Raw genomic sequence first — 22,709 nt, 5'->3', positions numbered from 1 at the left:
CCCCTGAATATATGTCCTAATTGACCTTTTAAATTAGGTCAATTCTCCCGAGGTCAATTCTCCCGAGGTCAATTGTGAAAAGGTCAATTAGTATACATCCCAAAGATCCTATAATATGGCTCCCATGTGATGTGACACAATTGAGCAAGGTCATATGGGAGCCCAAAGGAGAAAGCAACATTCAGTCCTGATGGTCAAGAAACCAAACGGTTTAAGATGACTGCTACTTCGATTATTATTTAATACATAAGCAGCAAGTTTTACATACACATTTATAGAAACAAAGGATGCTCAACAGAAAACATTAACACAAAACATGGCATGGTACATAAGTAACATGACCCAAATATACATTTTGGGTTTCTATTTCCGGCAATTACAACCTCTGAGTTCCCCACTAGGGGTGAGGAATCAGAGTATTGAGGATGTAATTGGGGTACAGATTTGACAAGTGTGTAAAGAGAGTACAATGGTGAAGTGTTTACAACACAAGTGATATGGGTCAACACAACTGTGTTTCGGCCTCGGACCTATCTTTGAGTAGCTGTTGATGGGAAGGCCTTCGTCAGGACGGAAAACGTAGTGAACGTGGAGGATCCTATGTTATCTGTCAAAATGAATAGACAGAGAAGGTAATCAGGATTATGTGAGGGATGGGCTCTGTTAAATGATTTTGAAGCAACAAATGCATGATTGGACAGTCTCACAGGAGGTGATCAAGAGATAGCAGATCTTACCGTAAACTAAAGCCCAGTGTCAGAACTACTGGTGGTTTCCATCTTCTGCGAGGAAACGGGGACATGTTCCATCTCAAACATGACGGGTCTGTGGATAATGACCATGTGTTACACAGAGAATCACAAATGTTAGGCAGTAGAGATGCGGAATGCATGTGCTGGGAAAGAAGAGAGTGCTTACCAGCCAGCCTGCATTCTGAAAATGCCCAGAAAAATTAAATAGTCCAGAGTAATCTAGCCATGGAAGGGAATTTCACCAGGGCGCAGGTTAGTAAATCAGAGCTGCGAAAAAAGGAGGGTGAAACAGGTATCAATCGACTGTGCACCATCCAACATGGTTTAAAAAGAGTGCACAGGCGGTTGGCGGGCTGGTCAATGCCTGTAGACTCTTAATTAGCTGTCTGAATGCAGCAGTTGTTTAAAAAGAAGGAAGACATTTCTTATGGTGTGCCCCCGCCACCAGATGTGCGAGCGACACTATATCAACGTGTATACACCGTGGTGTTCTGATACATGCTTACGTGCTTATGCCTAGTGCTGTAAATGTGAAAGCATGAGGGGGGAGATCATACCGTAATAGAGGCTGGCCCGATATAGTCGCTACCGTAACATCTATCTGGGATGCTACTAGAAGGCTAACCTAGCGTGACAACCTGATCACGAGGAGCAGGCATATCAAAATTACCTGGTGAGATCAATAAACTCAGCAGAGATCAGCCCTTTGGGGACTCGAAGCGTATGCAGTCCTCCGTGTAGCCGGCGTGTGGTTGCCATGGGAACAGGTTGTATATATGGCGGTGGCCATTTTGTTTTGCCTATGTGGCAGGCAATGCAATTACCATGCATGTCATTTGTCAGAAAAAGTATTCCTGGGTACTATAAAGCCTCTAGGCGAAAATGTGGCTTGCAAAGGTAGTGTCCTAAAATGCAGTAGAGGAAAAAACGGATGTAACAATGGTTGTCATGGCAACCAGACACAACCAACCATTGCGCTTAAGTAATGTTATACTGCGCTCATGGTAATAATCAAACAATATGGGTTACTGAAAGATGAGGGAAAACAACTAGCGTTACATGTGGGTTACATAAAAAAATAGCCGGAAAAACAGTTGTGGGAATGGTTGTCATGGCAACCAGACGCAACCAATCGTCATGGTTGGAAAATGTTCTGCTATGTTCTTACAACATTTATTTCCTCTACTGCATTTAATGACACTACCTTGGCAAGCCACATTTTTGCCTGGAGGCTTTCTAGTACCCAGGAAAACGTTGCATGCAATGACAAATTACATGCATGGTAATTGCATTGCCTGCCACGTAGGCAAAACAAAATGGCCACCGCCATATATACAACCTGTTCCCATGGCAACCACAGGCTGCCGGATACATGGAGGACTGCAGATGCTTGAAGTCCCTGAAAGGCTGATCTCTGCTGCGTTTAGTGATCGCACCAGGTAATTTTGATATGCCTGCTCCGCGTGATCAGGTTGTCACGCTAGGTTAGCCTTCTGTTAGCATCCCAGATAGATGTTACGGTAGCGACTATATCGGCCCAGCCTCTATTATGGTATGATCGGCCCCCGCATGCTTTCACATTTACAGCGCTAGGCGTAAGCATGTACCAGAACACCACGGTGTATACACGTTGATATAGTGTCGCTCACACATCTGGGGCGGGGGCACACCATATGAAATATCTTCTTTCTTTTTAAACAACTGCTGCATTCAGACAACTAATTAAGAGTCTACAGGCATTGACCAACCTGCCAACCACCTGTGCACTCTTTTTAAAACATATTGGACGGTGAACAGTCGATTGATACCTGTTTCACCCTCCTTTTTTCGCAGCTCTGATTTACTAACCTGCGCCCTGTTGAAATTCCCTCCCACGGCTAGATTACTCCGGACTATTTCATTTTTCCAGGCATTTTCAGAATGCAGGCTGGCTGGTAAGCACTCTCTTCTTTCCCAGCACATGCATTCTGCATCACTAATGCCTAACATTTGTGATTCTCTGCGTAACACGTGGTCATTATCCACAGACACGTCATGATTGAGATGGAACATGTCCCCGTTTCCTCGCTGAAGACGAGAACCACCAGTAATTCTGACACTGGGCTTTAGATTACGGTAAAATCCACAATCTCTTAGTCACCTCCTGTGAGACTGTCCAATCATGCATTTGTTGCTTCAAAATCATTTAAACAGAGCCCATCACCCACATAATCCTGATTACCTTCTCTGTCTATTCATTTTGACAGATAACATTTGATCCTACACGTTCACTACGTTTTCCGTCCTGATGAAGGCCGTCCCAACAACAGCTACTCAAAGATAGCTCTGAGGCCAAAACACAGTTGTGTTGACCCATATCGCTTGTGTTGTAAACACTTCAGCACTGTACTCTCTTTGCACACTTGTCAAATCTGTACCCCAATTACATCCTCAATATTCTGATTCTTCACCCCTAGTAGGGAACTCAGAGGTTGTAATTGCCAGAAATTGAAACCCAAAATGTATATTTGGGCCATGTTATTTATGTACCATGCCATGTTTTGTGTTCATGTTTTCTGTTGAGCATCCTTTGTTTCTATAAATGTATATGTAACACTTGCTGCTTATGTAATCGAAGTAGCCGTCATCTTAGACCGTTTGGTTTCTTGACCATCAGGACTGAATGTTCCTTTCTCCTTTGGGCTCCCATATGACCTTACTCAATTGTGTCTGATAAACATTTCCTACCTGGGTAGAGTAAGGCATTAACCTGGTGCCATTTTATTAAATATTCCCATGGGATGTGTACAGGTTTCACTCTTTGACTCTTTCCCCACCACTGGCTTCAGAAAATCTATGTTTGGCCGGGGATCTATAGCTGCAACACACATGTGAAGTGAACCTCCAGGACACCAGTCCTCTGCCTATTAAAAGCTGCAACACACATGTGAAGTGAACCTCCAGGATACCAGTCCTCTGCCTACTAGAAGCTACAACACACATGTGAAGTGAACCTCCAGGATACCAGTCCTCTGCCTACCAGAAGGATTCTGTATATTTTCAGAGAAATTAATTGGCCACAACCCACCTTCTTTCCTGCAATGTTCACGGCACAGTTACATGAATGAAGATGAAATAATCTCTTTACCTTCCTGTACCACTCTCCAGCTGTTGAAGAAAGTCATGTGGAGGGGAACCTGCGATGGCGCCCCCGTCAATGGGCGATACCCATCCCCCAAGCGGTAGATAGTGGGCTGGATTGAGGTATGAGCAAAGCGGTAGGCGAGGCTGAAAACGTTGGCCACTCGTGGATCCACTGATTCGTTGTATCCTCGGTACCGGGGAATAATCCTAGCAAGCGCCTGAGGGCCAAGCAGAAGTGGCATGTAATCTTTGTAGGTGATTTTCTGTAAGAAAACAGAGATAAGTGAGTAATTTTGCATTCAAACGGCTGCTGAGACGAAAAGGCAGCCTTGAGCTGCATCAAGCTAAGCAAGAGCTGAGACGGAGTAGAGTTGATAGTGTATTGTCCAGGAAGAAGATTCTTGAAAGATTAGATAGGCTTATGTACAGATACAGAAACATGCTGTGTTACTAAGGTGCCAAGGTAATTTGGAATGCCCGGATTAGTTACCTGTAATCTTCATTTATTTTGTATTTATTTATTTATTGCATTTGTTACACGCCCAAACCCAGGGGTATCATGGTGTTGGTTGCTTGGGACATCACTTGTTACATACTTAGGATACTAGTTACATGCATATGATCCGTTACATCAACTTAAGAGCATTGACAGAATTAAAGAGGGTAATCTGGCTTTGAAGAAAGCTGCTCTGTGAGGCGACACCTTACAATCCCAATTTGAGACAATAGAGAAGCTGATATCAATACATTTGCATCTGTCAGTAAATGGGTGTCACAGGTTTCTGGATTCAGACGGTGGTAAAACCTAACCGTCACCACATATAATGTAGAAGAAGGAAGAAATCCAGTACTCAGCGCCACCAATTTGAACGGCATTTAATTGTGTTGTATTGTCACACATTAAATGTTGAGATAAAGCCCGTTAGTGATAACATGTTTCGGCTCCCTCAGAGCCTTTCTCAAATCTGGGCTAATAAAGCACCAAACATAATAAACAATACAACATATCAGAGATTATGTTACAAAAACATTGATTGGATTAACAAAGAAAATGCAAATATCAAAAACAAACGTTGTGTAATGGTTGGTATTAACAGATAAAAAGCAAAATAATAAATAGACAGAGAGGCAGGGGTTGGTGATGGGGTGGATGCAAAGATATAGAGACAAAATGTTTTCCAAGATATATTCATCGTTAATACATTGTGTCAATAAACAAACAAACAGAAACAAACCACCATACAATATGAGGAAAATGCAAAAAAAAAAAGAGAGAAAGGAGAAAAGAAGGAAAAAATGAGAGAGAAATTTTTAGTAATTATTGTGTTGGTCCAATTTGCATAAGTACAACCAAAATGTCCAATTACCAGGTCCAGTGAAAGTGCCATAGTTGCGCTTACCCAAATTTCGATTAGCCGATCCAAAAGACAAAATGTCAGTACACCTGTAACGGGGTCAAATCCCCAGAACTAAATCTGCAAATAGGTAAACTCAAATTCAGGTATCGCCATAGTAATAGAAAGTGCCCATAAGTTTGAAAAACACGTTGAATCCGTTATCTTTAGATATGTATACATAATGTTCAGATTAGACAGACTGAGTCTCTGTTATATCTCAAAGTTTGCTTCAAGTGTATGCACACTGTAATAGCAATCTATCCGAGAAACGCGTGTTGTACTTTCCGTGTGTGAATATATAGTTAGCTAAGCAATACGTGAAACCACGATCCTTTTACCAGATTATAAAAATAACGCAACATAAATAAATGCCATCAATCCTTAGCGTATCAAATAATTACCGAAGAACCGATGCACAACTGCAAAAAGCTTACCTTAACAACAAGCAAAGAAAATCACACGCGTTGGCAAGGGAATACGAACTGTTCCATGCACGCCATTTTAAGAAAGAACGCTAAGGCGCTGTCCATGGCAACGTGTCCCGCGTTGCTACGGGATACTAGATGACGTCAGACATGCGAATGCGTCCGCCGTAAAAAGATGTCCTCTATAGTCGGAGTGTCGGATGCCATTTTGAAAGTTAAAGCCCAAATGCAAAACCATAGCAACGCGTCTAGAGTTGTCATGGAAAAGAGCGTGTCAGTGAACGTACAAATACGTCCGCCGTGTAGGAGTTTATCACAGCGGAGCAAAGAAACTGCCATGAGTACAAGTATTCCAAGTAAAATCAAGACTGAATTATCCTTGGTGTATAGTAAATTAGTATTGTATGTGTGCTCGTTCGTGTTTGTTTAGTACAGTTGGAAACTGAACTGTCAACAGGTGTCTGGAAGTGGTATGCGTAATCGCTAACCAAGTGTGCCAAAAAATATCAATATTCACAGAAACGTTCAAAGTGGAGCCACCACACTGAGTTAACTTGAATCTGGAGATGGCGGCTACCATAAATGGGATCAATATGAGCGCACGAAGATGGGAGTAAAATCTATGTCTATTTAGGAGAATAATCATGATTGTGTTTTGTATTAAACTCAAATTTACAGAGTGGTTCGAGCGGAAAAAAATCGAGCTTAGCAAGTGACATCATTCAAATATGCCAACATGTTGACAGAACAGGCATAATGATTGGATGTGAACATACAAATATGTGTTGAGATATGATGACAAGTGTCGAAATACTGACCAAAAAAGAAGCTTCAGAAAAAAGTGGAAATTACTCTCTGAAATAGATTGGGTCCTAATAAGGATTGAAATACAGACAGAACATGGGGCAACAATTAACCAATGTTACAAAAAAGAAATCATTTCATTATCGCTGTTAAGGCCTGTGATAGTCGTGTTAAAGAAGCATATCATTCTGGCCTCAGCTCTTCTCTTGGTGCACGGTTTGCCAGTGTACCGCTAGTGGTAAGGATGGGTCCTGACTTCCAATTTTTGACAAATGTTCACGTATTCGGATTCTTAAGGGTCTCTTAGTGCTGCCAATGTTTTTTGTTGCAGACACATATGATCCAGTACATAACAAATTGAGTTTTACAATTAATGGTCTGTTTAATGGTCCATTGTTTCCCATTGGTATCTTGAAATTCCGTTGTGGGGGCATGAGCATATTTACATTGGGGACATATACCGCGGAAAATTGGAAGTCAGGACCCATCCTTACCACTAGCGGTACACTGGCAAACCGTGCACCAATTACACAACAAATCAGATATCCGTTTCATTGGATTGCAGCAGGTTTTTGTGAATAAAAGGGGTGGGGATAGGTTGAAAACTTTGAGAAGAGCTGAGACCAGAATGATATGCTTCTTTAACACGACTATCACAGGCCTTAACAGCGATAATGAAATGATTTATTTTTTGTAACATTGGTTAATTGTTGCCCCATGTTCTGTCTGTGTTTCAATCCTTATTAGGACCCAATCTATTTCAGAGAGTAATTTCCACTTTTTCCTGAAGCTTCTTTTTTGGTTAGTATTTCGACACTTGTCATCATATCTCAACACATATTTGTATGTTCACATCCAATCATTATGCCTGTTCTGTCAACATGTTGGCATATTTGAATGATGTCACTCGCTAAGCTCTATTTTTTTCCGCTCGAACCACTCTGTAAATTTGAGTTTAATACAAAACACAATCATGATTATTTTCCTAAATAGACATAGATTTTACTCCCATCTTCGTGCGCTCATATTGATCCCATTTATGGTAGCCGCCATCTCCAGATTCAAGTTAACTCAGTGTGGCGGCTCCACTTTGAACGTTTCTTTGAATATTGATATTTTTGGCACACTTGGTTAGCGATTACGCATACCACTTCCAGACACCTGTTGACAGTTCAGTTTCCAACTGTACTAAACAAACACGAACGAGCACACATACGATACTAATTTACTATACACCAAGCATAATTCAGTCTTGATTTTACTTGGAATACTTGTACTCAGGGCAGTTTCTTTGCTCCACTGTGATAAACTCCTACACACGGACGTATTTGTACGTTTACTGACACGCTCGTTTCCATCACAACTCTAGACGCGTTGCCATGGTTTTGCATTGGGGCTTTACCTTTCAAAATGGCATCCGACACTCCGACTATAGAGGACATCTTTTTATGGCGGACGCATTTGCACGTCTGACGTCACCTAGTATCCCGTAGCAACGCGGGACACGTTGCCATGGACAGCGCCTTAGTGTTCTTTCTTAAAATGGCGTGCATGGAACAGTTCGTGTTCCCTTGCCAACGTGTGTGATTTTCTTTGCTTGTTGCTAAGGTAAGCTTTTTGCAGTCGTGCATCGGTTCTTCGGTAATTATTTGATACGCTAAGGATTGATGGCATTTATTTTTGTTGCGTTATTTCTTTAATCTGGTAAAAGGATCGTGGTTTCACGCATTGCTTAGCTAACTATATATTCACACACGGAAAATACAAGACGCGTTTCTCGGATAGATTGCTATTACAGTGTGCATACACTTGAAGTGAACTTTGAGATATAACAGAGACTCAGTCTGTCCAATCTGAACATTATGTATACATATCTAAAGATAACGGATTCAACGTGTTTTTCAAACTTATGGGCGCTTTCTATTACTATGGCGATACCTGAATTTGATTTTATCCATTTGCAGATTTAGTTCTGGGGATTTGACCCCTTTACAGGTATACTGACATTTTGTCTTTTGGATCGGCTAATCGAAATCTGGGTAAGCACAACTATGGCACTTTCACTGGACCTGGTAATTGGACATTTTGGTTGTACTTATGCAAATTAGACCAACACAATAATTACTAAAAATTTCTCTCTCATTTTTTCCTTCTTTTCTCCTTTCTCTCTTTTTTTTTTGCATTTTCCTCATATTGTATGGCGGTTTGTTTCTGTTTGTTTGTTTATTGACACAATGTATTAACGATGAATATATCTTGGAAAACATTTTGTCTCTATATCTTTGCATCCACCCCATCACCAACCCCTGCCTCTCTGTCTATTTATTATTTTGCTTTTTATCTGTTAATACCAACCATTACACAACGTTTGTTTTTGATATTTGCATTTTCTTTGTTAATCCAATCAATGTTTTTGTAACATAATCTCTGATATTGTTTATTATGTTTGGTGCTTTATTAGCCCAGATTTGAGAAAGGCTCTGAGGGAGCCGAAACATGTTATCACTAATGGGCTTTATCTCAACATTTAATGTGTGACAATACAACACAATTAAATGCCGTTCAAATTGGTGGCGCTGAGTACTGGATTTCTTCCTTCTTCTACATTGACAGAATTAGTTAAGGCTTTAGTCGAATTTGTCAAAGAGCCAGGTTTTGATCATTGATTTGAAACGCTGGTGTCATTTCACCAAATGATGCGCTTCCTTGTCACTGTCCTTAGTCATGGCAAAGCCAATAGGTCTGACTCGTGTATTAATAGGTGAGTGCGTGAATATGGTTGGATAGATGTAAGAGTCAGTGAAAATAATTAGAGAGGTGCTTGATGGGTGAATGACTGTATTGGTGGATGAATGAGCAGGTGCATGTGTTTTTCCGGCAGATGGATCAATGAGTGGTTGAATGTGGGTGTACGGATGAGCGACTGATGATGGCTGGATGGATGAATAGGCTGGGAGGATAGCTCAGGGGCAACATATTTGTCTTGGAACCAAGACAACGCATAGAAACACAGGTTCAAATGCAGGTCACGTGCTTAGAAACTGGTCTCTGGTATTAACCGTGTTATAAAAGAGGGCCTGAATATAGTTGGATGGCGAGTGTATGTATCTGTAAGAGTGGATGGGTGAGTGAATGAGCAAATATGGGTGATAATATAACTGTATAGGATGATAGGTAGGTAGGATAAGCAGTGGGTTAAAGGCTTGTTGCTGTGATCTGTGTTTGATCCACAGGTCACAGGTTCAAATCCCAGCAAGGTCACTCATCCTTACGTGGTTCAACCAATAATTACCAATTTCGACTGGGTAATTAATAATGTATGTATATATGTGCTATGCAAAGCGCTATATACAAATTAAACATTATTATGTGTGGCGGGGTGAGGATGTAGATATGGGTGCATGGGGTGATTTTGGCAGAAAACGTCTTTGCAAAAATAAAATGCCATTTTACTTTCCATGCTCAGCATGTGCCTTTTTTATGCTTTTCTTTGTCTATCCTAAGCATTTATTCAGCCTAATGCATGCCGATGGAGAGCTGGATCCCGGCTCCCTTTCTGACTCACAAGGTTGCAATGTTCCAAATCTGGAAGGATGAGTAAATGTATTCCACAGAGCTTTCTTTCAAGGTGGTTGGAGTAAGAGCAAGAACGCTGCTTTCGCTCCGCTTGATAGAGAATGGTGCAGCACTGCACTACTTCTTTTCCATGTAAAGCCAGTTCGAAGGCACATAGCATGAGACAACTGCAGAGAAACAGGCTATACTGTGGATGCCCCCTACCTCTGCACGTCTGGTCTGGCCAGGCGTTCAGAGTGGGACACGCTGCAGAACTCGTAATGTGGTGGCCCGGTATGAACGGTGCCGGTCTCTTACTGGCACCGTTCATACCGTGGCCGCCACAGTTGTAATGAGGCCCATAGATTGAAAATATAAAACCAGCACTGGACTAGCGCCTCCCAAACGGAATAGATAATATTGCCATGTAAGGGTCGGTTTTCCCGAATTTTGATGACAGGGACAGCAAGGGCTGTAAACAAGCTATAGAAGTGGAGTATGTTTAATTCAATGCAATGTCTTTTCCAGCTCTTCTGTAGTATTAAGCAGGAGGGGCAAGGCTTTTGCTGAAACTGAACAAAGATAACTCATACATGTCAACCCTACCTATTCCAGTCACTAGATGTTAGTCGAGGCCTGGTTTTAGCTTTGCATTCTGGGACTTGCTGTCCTGAAATGCCCCATTATAGAGCCAGGACTACAGGTCCCAGAGTACAATGTTAAAACCAAGTTGGATTTGCGCTCCCCTAATAGAATGGATAATGTAGGCACGTATGATAACTGTTGAAGTAAGCAATGGCCTGCACTGAGTCACATATGCACAAGCAGCAGCAGAGCACTTGAAATCAAACCATGGAAAACACCTGTCAGACAAGAATCCAGTAGTTAGCATCTAACATTTGTATGAATGAGTCTGTGGAGGTCTCAAGTTTCTCATTGTCGTTCGTGAGAAAGCCATCAGTCCTGTTTTTTTCCTCTTGAATTCGGGCACTTGTAGTTTTAACTTCCCCATTTTAAATTTAGGAAAGCTACAAATCCAGAATTCCAAGAAAAAATAGGACTGGGTGGCCTTCCCATGCATGGCAAGGCTTATTTTGCACAACCTCACAATGAGTATGTTTTTTTTTTCTTTTAGTGAGATTTATTTTGCATGATTTTATAGTAAGTAAATTTATTTTGCATAATCTCACAGTATGTTTATTTTGCGTGATTTTATAGTGAGTACGTTTATTTTGCATAATCTCACAGTATGTTTATTTTGCATGATTTTATAGTGAGTAAACTGATTTTGCATAATCTCACAGTATGTTTATTTTGCTTGATTTTATAGTGAGTAAACTGATTTTGCATAATCTCACAGTATGTTTATTTTGCTTGATTTTAGAGAGTAAGCTTATTTTTCATACTCTCACAGTATCTTTATTTTGCATGATTTTATAGTGAGTAAGCCTATTTTGCATGCTCTCACAGTGTCTTTATTTTGCATGATTTTATAGTGAGTGAGCTTATTTTGCATAATCTCACAGTATCTTTATTTTGCATGATTTTAGAGAGAGTAAGCTTATTTTGCATACTCTCACAGTATCTTTAATTTGCATGATCTTATAGTGAGTATATTTATTTTGCATAATCTCACAGTATCTTTATTTTGCATGATTTTAGAGTGAGTAAGCTTATTTTGCACACTCTCACAGTATGTTTATTTTGCATAATCTTATAGTGAGTGATCTTATTTTGCATAATCTCACAGTATCTTTATTTTGCATGATCACATACTGAGGTTCATTTAGCATTTTCCTAAAGCGAGTAGGCTTAATTTGCATGATCTCACAGTGCTATGTTGATTTTGCTTAATTTTATAGTGAGTAAGCGTGTTTTTCATGACCTCAAAGTGAGTACCTATATTTTGCGTGATCTCATTTTGAGTAGATGGATTTGGCAAGATCCACAATCATGTATTTACTGTTTGCCTTCTAAAACCAACGGAACTTCACAGAATAAATGCATCTTGGTGCAATTACCTGAAGCATGCCACCTACAACTTTTCGGGCCTCCTGATAGAGGGTTTCGCCGGTCCACCGAGGGTTTAACTGTCTCAGCTGCCTCGCCACCCGGTTGTGTTCCCGCACAAAAAGTGTATGGAAGGCGGTGAGACCTGGCTGTTCACTCACCCTCGGGTCTCCTTGAAATAGAGAAAAGATTGTCATTACAAAAGGTACAGGATCGCCAATGTATTTGCAATGACATGTCCTCCCGTTCACGGAAAAGCAATCCTTTTACCTCTACGGTCACATGGTATCCATAATAGCGCAGGTCAGCTGACTTTACTTCTAGGGCGCAAATCACAGGGATGACGATTCTCTCACCCCAGGAATTTATTGGGATTAGAGTTTTCATAGAGAGGTATAGACTCATTTAACTACGGGATTGTAGGATTCAGGACATTTGTTGAGAAATTACAGGGCTGCACGTGTCTGCCCACAAGGATAGCCACAATACAACTTCACAACAAGGCACAGAACGCCCCACTACACGCATCAAAACATACCACCCTTTAAGAATAGTAAAATCCTCTTCTGCTAAAAATCAAAACTGGCACCCACTTCTTTTAGATAAAAAGAGGGTCAACCCTCTATCAGTGCAGGAGGCGCCGTCCTGTGGGCTGGGGCACTCCTTTCCATCCCATTTAGAGCAAGAAGAGGGGAAAAAACGAACAACACGCCTATTTAAATTAGCGTTTCCTTCCGAATGACCCACCGCCAAGACTGTCACCTCATGCTTGGAGTGCGCTTTCACAGGATGGATCAGTTACTGAACTTTGGCTTCTCCTGCCCTCTGTCCTCTTTTGCCCTGCTGTTCTATTGCTCCACCTCAATGCTCTTATCTGCTCCTGCTGCCCCTGCTAGCACTGTGGCTCAAGCGTTCACAACCCTCTTCCTAGGTTGCGTTTACACACTGATCTGAATAGACCAAGCCTTCCACTTGCCACCACTTGGCTGCCCTTCTTATTTAATGTATGTATTGTTTTTTATTTATTTCACTGATATCCTATGTACTGCACTGCCCCCTCCCCTTTCCCCTTCCATTTTTCCCTTTCCCCCATCCTCCCTTGCACTTGCGCGATCTCAATGACACCTGGCATAGTAAGATCGTTGTCTCTGTCTTCCCTCTGCTCCCACTCCCTTGCCTTGTCACGCCTTGAAACACTTGTGTATAGGCACGTTATAAATGCCATATCATACCATATCATCCCAATTACCGACTTACTAGGTGCCTTCCTGATAGCTCCCTTTCACTCTCTACCTCTTGGGTAGCCACAAAGTTGTTCTGCTTTCCAGATGCCAGTGTATAAATGAACTAGGAAATAATAAACAACTCAGGTACTTCCTCTCACTTAACTTCAAGATGGCCGTCTTTATGTGTAATGTTTTATCTGCCTCTATGATTGTACCTGTTCGTTTAATACCCTATAAGGACCACAAGGAACATGCAGCCATTTCATAATTCTGCTGCACGTCTCCTATCAGGATTGGAAAGGCATGATCGTATCAGGCCATCTGCAGTCCTTGCAATGGCTCCCAATCACCAAAGACAGGAGCAGAAAATCCACTGCACAACCCATAAGCCACCCCTGGGCAGCACACGACAAACCATTGTAACAACCGGACACCACGTCAGTCAACAAAAGGCTCTTCCGGTGCCAATCACTTTTCGTGTGAATATTCAAAACTTTTTGTACCTTTAAGAAACCATCTGTGCCCAGAGAGGCGAACATGGTAGAATGGCCTCTTTCAGACCTACATAGTATTCCATCATTATTAGAGGTTTCTGTTAGCACCAGCTGATGTGAGCTAATTTGGTTACACTAATCTTTGATAAAGCCTATGATAAATAAATAAATAAATAAATAAATAAATAAATAAATACATAAATAAATAAAGCCTTATTGATCCTCTCAAATCCTGGCTTTTTTAAACTATTTCTGAAACTGCCATCAGAGGTGGATTTCCACTCTACAGAAATCAGTAAATACTTGAATACACTAAAGGGATAGAGATGAATGATTCCAATCTCACCCTACAAGGTACCCATTCGGAAGAGATCTCCGATTGGCTTGGTTAATTATTAAATGTTCAATCCAACACAGTGGTGGCCAGAGCCCTTGGTGTAAACAGATGCCCATTGGCAAGAAAGCTTGCATTGGTCTTGGTGGTGTGCCTCAGGGAAATTTAGGGGTGCTTGCACTATTGATGCCCATCAAGGACTTGAAAAAAGAGATGCATAGAGCTTCGGTTTCCATAAAATGGTAATCCTCTACTTTGCACCCCTTTCAAAAGCACTACACAAACATTATCATAAACCTAAGGGTACATTTTCGAGTTTTCGAAAAATAATAAATTAAGTGCACTGTTTATGAAGTGTGACTCACCGCCCAGGAAGCAAGGTATTCCAGAAGATCTGTTGGTGAGGGTGCAAAAGTCCACCTCCATGGTATCGAAGGGCAGATATTCTCGTCCGTTATCAGTAAATCGTTGGTTCACGGCCATCAAGCCCAACTGGTTTGTAAGGTTCCTGAGCTTGTTCGCCAGAGGCATGTCACTACCATACACCTGGCTGGCGTCGATGAATGACGTCAAAATATTGATCTGCTCACGGACAGTCGATCCCTCAACACATGCCGGTGCAGAGCGGAACATAGGAATACAGTCACTTCTGTTCGTAAACCTAGGATCATTGGGTGGAATCTGCAAAATCAAACACCCAGAAATGTGTCTTAGGATAAATAATTATTATTGTGTCAAATTTGAGGTGGGCACTTATTACAATATGACATACATGCATTAAGATGACATTACGGGGCACATGCACAAAGTGAAAAAGGAGTTATGGGGCAAACGGACAAGAATATTGGGATCTAGGTTTTGGAGTGTCAGTAGTTGCGTGTTTCAAGGTGGATCCCTCCTGGCTCATTTGATGAGTTTTCGGAGTTAGAGAAAGGTTGTGCTTCTATTCAGCACGCCAACAGATCCATGCCTTTAGCTTCGATCTTCTGACCGCCTAGATCTTACAGACAGGAAATGATCTCCTGCCACCAAGACTCCTTTCACACCGAGGGACTCACGCAGCACCTCGCCCTGCGGTACCCATTCTACCAGGTCGCTCCTCAGTGATTACCCAGCGTCCCTCAGCTAGCGGGCAACCATCCTTTTACCATGAGCACTGCTACTATCAGCTCATACACCTAAAAACCTCTGAACGCAAGGGAGACCTGCTTTTCCTGGCCCCAGAAGAAGGCTGCCACCCTTTTACTGCCGAAACGTCCCACGTCATCGTGTCTTGAACCTACATCATAGAGACCAATGACCTACATCATCCTTACCACCTTCAGTGTTGACGTCGCCTCTTAGCAGACCCTATTTTTAGGTTTCTTGAAGTAAAACATTGCATTGTACGAAGTACTGGTTGTAAAAGTGTTGATAAATATGAAGTAATATTTTGTAACACAACACACAGGCAACACAACAAAGTAACAATATAGTATTATGGAGACAACACACTATACTTATTTTATGAATGTGTTCTTTTTTGAAATGTTGGCAGAGTGCCTATAAAAAGTCACTTTAGATTTCTGTACGACTTTAAGTATAACAGGCAGCATTTTGTGGCTTTTGTGTTAAACATTTGTGTCCTTGCTTTACAAAACTCAGCAAGCAGGTGACGATGTTTACTGCTTATTGTCTATATGTAAGTCTTTCAGCTAGCAAAATTGAATTATCCATGCTGAAATATGTGACCTAAATAAATAAAGGTCTTAATAACTGGTTTTCCAGTTCTTCCAGAATTTGGATTTGTAAGTTTCCCTCCTATGATGCATACTTATGAAGATGTATCTTACTTAATATGGAGATGTGTTATATTTGTTTCTACAGCAAACCATTGTAGTTTAAATGTTTGAGGTCAGGACCACCCCCCTGTACTAAAAGTGCTTCTATTCAGGAGCTACAGAAAGTGGAGGTGGAGATTCCAGGTAGAGGCAGAGTGGAGTTGCATGTTAAAGACAGAGACCTGGAAGCTCAATCGTCACGTTAAGGAGGAAGGGGTATATGATGGGGATGGTTCCATTGTAGTTTTACTGAAGAAGGAGGTGTTGCGGTATCTGTTTGGGAAAGTAGAAGTATCTTTCCTCTCAGGGTTGTACTGATAAGGTATTGACGGTATGGCCCTGGATGGTACATGGATGAATGTTAGCCGGTATCATTATAATTGTTTTTTTATAAGATGAGTAATACTTAGAGGTTTCTAAGCGCGGACCCGGGATTCGTACCTGTGTTGCTCTGCGCTGTCTTGCTTCCAAGACGAGCATGTTGCCACTCAGCAATATTACCCGTGCTGAGGTAGATATATGTTAGACTGGTGGTTCAATTAGTGCGTTACTGGATTATGTAATTTTGAAGTATCTATAAAAGAAAGTGATGGTAGCGGTATCTAAGAAGTATATCATATTTTAAGATGGTTGGATTGGTGGATCACTGGAGGTGGAGAGCAAGCTTTAGCTTTTTGAGGGATGTGGGGCAAGAGTTCTTGATAATGTTGTGTAGCCGAGATATTGAAAGTGAGATTCTTCGAGTTCCTTGGATTTGTTTTTTGTAGGTAGTGTTAAGTGGCTGTTCTTTAATGGGTTGCTTGGTGTGGCCATGTAGATGTACCTGTTTGGGAAAGTGTGACTAGATATAGGTCCTATTGTAGAAAACGATAGTGTTGGTGATTCTTTGAATGGCTTACTGGGGGGTAGCCTCAATTCATGGGAAAGCGGGAATAGACATCATCTGAAAGACTTACGACTAGAGTATTAAAGGAGGAGGCGCAGCTACTCCATGGATGCCTTACCGAAGATGGAGACAGGGAAATAGGTCCAAGGATGGATTATTGGAAGGGAGGCCTTGTTGCTCTCAGTTTAAATGCATAATTGAACATTGAAGTCTGAGGGTTGATACTTTGCAGGTTGAGGTTGTCAGTTGCAGTGGATGAGCTTTTTGTCATAGAAGTAAGGTGTTGGTTACAACAAGTGATAAATCTGCACAATCCTTTGATGGAACTGCACAGATAAGGTGCTTGCGGTCTCAGTACAGTCATAGAGGAGAGGACGGGTTATTGATGGCAAAGATATAAATATTGCAAGAAGCCTTCGCAAGATAAAGGCATATGGACTGTACTTAGGGGAAAGCCCTCACTAAGCACTGGCGGGTTCAAATTAATTTCTAAACAAGTGTTTTATAGCACTGATTAGAAACTGAAATGCTACTCCCTGCATTGATGTAAAACACCCACCAGTAGAGAGCCCAATGCTATTGCACTCCTGGTTCTCCCCTCCTCCTTGCCCTTTTAATTAGTGTTAATTGGAAGCAAAATGCTTTTTCCGTATAGTGAAGTACAAGTTACCAATAAATACATGTTTATTAATTACTATTAGAGAACAAGGTTTTGCACATGACTTCTAGAGTCCTGCAGACTCACTCCCTTTGATGCCTTATTAAAAACCGTGATCGTTCTCTCTGTTTAATCATTTGTAAGTTTTCACTTGTATTTTAAAGTGTGAACAATCTCTGTTGCACCTAAAGCTTTATGTGGCCAAAATGGCTGCACAACTTTTAAGTTCGGGTGGGCTGCTCATTTCTCCAACTGTCAAGAGTAGTGAACGAGACTTCCGGCTCTCATCAAATTCAGTGTTGATGGTGGAGCGTGTGCAGGATAAAAGAATGCCACAGTTGTCCCCCTACTCGCTTCTGTTTCAGCTGGAGCAGGGTGGCAGCCAGGCAGTGCCTGACTCTGAAATGGCAGCCGGGTGAAGATTCTGAGTCCTGCCGTGGACATGGGAGAGGTGCCCAGTGGGCTGACCTGCCGGCGCTGATCATGACCCCCTGTAGACTTCCAGAAGCTGGTGAGGACTGACCCACAGAGGCGAATCAGGAGTCAGGCTCCCAGGGACGAACCCAGTTAACTTGCCTATACAGCACTGGTGGGCTCTGAAGGGGATTACCCCACTGGCGGGGTCTACTGTAGCTATAAAATACCTAGGAATCCAGATGAAAGCTAAGCCAACAGATCTTTTAAAGAAAAACATTCCTCTTACTATTATTAAAGGCAGAGATGATTTATGGGCCGGGAAATTCCTGGCAATCTCTTGATTGGGCAGGCAGACCTTGGTCCTGATGAAAAATGTACCTAGGCCGCTATATATCTTTCAGAATGTGGTAGTATATATTTCAGAGAGGGTGTTCAGATCCCGCCAGAGGGATGCAAGGCTGCCTATTTGGCAAGACGTTAAACCTAGGGTCTGCTAGAAGATTCTTTTCCTCCCAGGTAGACAGGATGGGTTGGCGTGTCGAGACCTACTGAAACATTATCCGGCAACCCAACTTTGCATCTTGGGTGAATGAGTCCATCCTAGATCTTCGATGGCATGGAGGGAAATAGGAAAAAGGGCTAGAATGAGAGGCCTCTTGCAGTGTACGAACTCCCATCAACAGCAACCTCCGTGCGAGTAAGGGACAGCGCTAACTTGACATACTTTCCTGGTCAAATTGTGTCAATTCAAAGTAATACCCCATTCACGGAAGCTTAAATGGGGAGCAACTTCGATAAATGGTTGGCGGGGGATGCAAATTTGTAGGTCAGATGTTTTCGGATGAGGTCATAAAATCTTTTCAAGAATGCGAGGAATCTTTTTATGTGAGTCAACAGCAGCGATTTAGGTAACTGCAACCAATTGAGGCATTGGCTTCAGGATAAGGAGCACAAATTAGGGCAGGCCGCCGTGCCATGGAATTTGAAAAACTGATTTCTTCTGCTACGTCAATGAAGGGTTTAATTTCTAAGATTAATGGGCAGGGATAGACATCAGGAGAGACCATCTCAAGGAAGGGCTTTGAGCGCTAAGGACTGATCTTACAACAAAGGAGTGGGGGCAGGTATAGACACGGCATACAGGTCCTCCTCCTGCAGTCAACATAGAGAAACGCTATATGAAATGGTGTGTAATGGTTCAGAACCCCATAAATACCTGAACCTTTCACTGATGGGGAAACTGGGCTTTGCTGGAGGGGATGCGGTGGTGCTGGATCCTTTTTGTATATCTGGTGGTCATATCCTAAATTAGCTCAATAATGGGACAGCATTGGTGGTGAGATCACATGGTTGAGGCTTTCTATGAATCCTGATGTTGGTTTACTGGGAAAACCAGTGGGGAAAATGAATACATTGAAAGTAGGTCTAACAATCTCATAACTATGCCGCCCCTAGTGGCCACGTTAGAGATTGCAAACAAATAGAGATCTCAGGGAAGCCAGGATATTCTGTGCTGGTATAACAACATTTGGGAGATCTTGAATTTAAAATGATCGTATTCTATTAGAGATGAGAGGAATCGATACCTCTCTGTATAAAGCCCTTTTTAAGAGCATGTCAACACCCACAATAGGGATTATATATCCCCAGCAAGACCGAGAGCCGTAGGACTCCTTAATATATAACAAGATGTGAGTGACCTCTATGGTCCAGCAGAGGAGTGGGACCTTGTGAAGCAGTGGCCCTGAGGAGAAAACCTCAAATAATTCTCACCTAGAGTGTAATTCACAATCCATGCTTAAATTAAATTGTTGCATTTGGATATCCTTTCAGTCGCTGGGAAGGGAGGGCTGGGAATGAATTGGGATAAGCAGAGAGCTGTTGAGAATTATCACTTGGCTGATGTTTTGCAAATTCTAGGCTTTGCTGCTTGCTTTAATGTTTGAATTTTTTAAAGGTGGATTATTTCTACAGTTCATTTAAAAGACAAATAAAATGATTATACAAAGAAGAAACGCAAACAATGTATTAAACGTTAGAACATCATAAAATCACCCAAAAGGCAAGATATCTAAATATGAGTTTAAAGGCAGAGTTTTGAAGTTTTGTCTGAGAAACCTCCCAATTGGGGACAGCAGGGAGGGTGGGGGCGCCAGATACCAGGGGCTGCTCAGGAGATAGCTTGAAAGAGCAGATGTTTTGGGGCAACTGGGTTTGAACAAGCAAAGTGTCTGTGTCCTTGAAACCCTGCACTGTTTGGGGAGTGCTAGCTTTTCTGATGATAGGGTATTTGAAGGCGAACAGATGAAAGATACTATTTAGTCCAGTGATAAGTATGATAACACCATGGTGGTGTTTGGTAAGGTATCCGGTAGACACATGGAACCGATTCATAGAAAGGATCAAGTACAGTTTAATAGAGCAATGGCTTGATAGCTCCTTGAGTCCATTCCCAACAGACAGAGTGGTTTTCAATGTACATAAATATATGTGCAGTGTCAGCTGCTGGCAGGACTTGTTCTGTCATGTGAGAAATATTAGTCTGCATAATACCTTCAAGGGGAAGCATGGCTCTTGTTTAACACAGGTATGGTCACAGTCCAAGCCTTCAGCAAAGGAGGTTCTTGCAGGGGTCTCTGGAGAAAGATCCAGGTCGTGGTCAGTCCATTGGCCAAACTGCATGAAGGCAAGTGACCGCTCATTGTCCAGTGTGATTTGTTCATTTGGGAAGCGAACAATCTGGTTTGATGCAGCTCGGGCCTAAAACACAGCACAAAAACCGGTTAGAGTGCTCTTCATTTAGCTATGACAGTAGCTGTGAGAGGCCCATGGTCACCCTTACTGGGAAGGCGACCCCCACTCCTTCTCCTCTCGAAGCACACCATCCACTCCTCCTCCTCAAAACCACTCTCTCCTCTGAAATTGAGCCCACATCCAACTTTTCTATAAGCAAGATAATTCCCTTATTGTCTCAGACTAAGGCTGCTGTCTCCTCCTCTTAAAGTGAGACCATCCTATTCCCTCAAAATATGGCCACCCACTTCTGTCAAAGTGTTTACACACCCTCCTAACTGAAAGTCAGATCATTCCAATTTCTTAAAGTGAGATTAGACATTTCTAGTCTGGGAGTGAGACTTTCCCTCTCCTCCAAAATGACGACATCCCTTCTTTCCTAGAATTTACAGCACCAGCTTCTCGACTGAAACAAAGAAAACATTGGTTTGTCTCATAGTGAGACCGCTCTCTCCACATCAGAAGATGCGTCCTCTCCTTCTCCGCTGGAAGTGGCACTCCCACTCTTGCCAAGAAGTGAGATCAGCCCACTGTTTCAAAGATACACCCACCCAATCTTCAGAACCCTCTAGCCTTTATAAGTGAGACCAACTGCATTGACTCTGGAAGTGAAACTTGTCCCTCCTCTCATAGAGGGACCACATGCTTCCTCTCTGGATATGAGAGCACTCCCTCATATCAAAGTGAGACCACACCCTCATTCTCTGTAAGTGGGACTATCTCCTATTCTAAAAGAGAGATCATGCACTCCTCTGTATGTGAGACCACTCCCAACTCTCAGGGAAAATGACTTGATCTCTACTATCAATCTTCCTTTTCCTGCCCTATCCAACTTCTAACAGTGCAACCCTCCTTTCCATTTGCATCAGCGCCTACCCCACTTCACACTCCCTTCCTTACCAGAGGCAGTGGGAATCCGTTGTATCTCCTTCTCTCGTCCCATCCTCTGGGAAGACCATTTCCGTCTTCATACTGCGCCGGAAGCCAACGAGCGAACCCTCTGTTGGACGCGCCAAGATTGGAATTCCTCCTGTACCAGCGGAAGAAAAAGCCATCAACTTCAAGTCACTTAAACTCCACACAAGGAATATCGAAAGACGACAGAGATTGCATGATACTGAAGAGAGGGTCCCTGGAATGCCCCTCTTGATCCCCATAAACATGACTGCCCGAAGAGCCAGAAATGCAAGATGCCAGCCACCGTTTGGCCAGCCCGCAGGAGGGCCAGTGACATCCACATATGCGAACAGATATTCTCTCAGACAACCATTCAAACCTTATCCAGCTGACATCTTCCTGGCTACAGGTGCCTCCTTGATCATGGATGGAGGTGCCTCACTGGACCTGATCGACTAATGACAAATATCTAACTGTGTTGACGTCATTAGAGACACCACGACATAGTAACATTAGCCATGAAGCACACTCGCATCCATGCACGAAGTTACACGAACAAACGTGCACACACGAAGAACATGCTAACACAGTTCTGTAGAAAGAGGACAGCTACATATACATACTGTCGAAAGCCTTTATTATTTTCTATCATTAGCCAAACGCAGAAACGCAAGAAAACAAGAGATACAAAGCCAGCTTGCAGACGTTTATTGCAACTAACCATATGGAACTACAGGATCATATAACGAACCTGGAAGGACCAAGTATCATTAACCTATAAGGAACCTAATACAATAAAGACATATAGAAATCATAGCATAACCATAATAGAATTACACAAAGCCACAGTCCTCACGACGAGAAATTAAGGAAAGCAGAATTAGGCTGCACGAAGCACCAGACCAGGCTTGCAGCCAAGGTCAGAGACGAGCAGAACATTCCGAAGCTCCAGAGACCGGGAGCCATCTGCAAAATATCAGAATAAATCCTCGCTAATTGCAGACTAGAAAGCTACATTTTGCCGTCTTCCCCCACGTGGTGCAGCCGAGCCGAACAATGGCCATTCACCCGCAGTGCGAAGAGGAGCAGTTCCCAGTAAGCAGACACAATCTGATACA

At 42.3% G+C, this 22,709-nt stretch overlaps 1 protein-coding gene across 1 annotated transcript in view; it reads right to left on the bottom strand.

Annotated features, from left to right (window-relative positions):
- LOC138488096 (myeloperoxidase-like) overlaps positions 1 to 22,709 on the bottom strand; it is a 156,931-nt gene that overhangs the window by 51,932 nt on the left and 82,290 nt on the right. Inside the window, exons 6-10 of the mRNA XM_069614852.1 lie at positions 21,595 to 21,724; positions 20,455 to 20,661; positions 14,486 to 14,801; positions 12,078 to 12,238; positions 3,880 to 4,138 (exon numbers count right to left, since the gene is read on the bottom strand). Coding sequence (XP_069470953.1) covers positions 3,880 to 4,138; positions 12,078 to 12,238; positions 14,486 to 14,801; positions 20,455 to 20,661; positions 21,595 to 21,724 — 1,073 coding nt within the window. The remainder of the gene's footprint in view (positions 1 to 3,879; positions 4,139 to 12,077; positions 12,239 to 14,485; positions 14,802 to 20,454; positions 20,662 to 21,594; positions 21,725 to 22,709) is intronic.

Source organism: Ambystoma mexicanum, chromosome 9, assembly GCF_040938575.1.
Source record: "Ambystoma mexicanum isolate Mex_15411 chromosome 9, UKY_AmexF1_1, whole genome shotgun sequence".
In the NCBI taxonomy this organism is placed as follows: domain Eukaryota; kingdom Metazoa; phylum Chordata; class Amphibia; order Caudata; family Ambystomatidae; genus Ambystoma; species Ambystoma mexicanum.
This window is presented reverse-complemented; position numbering and strand designations above follow the sequence as displayed.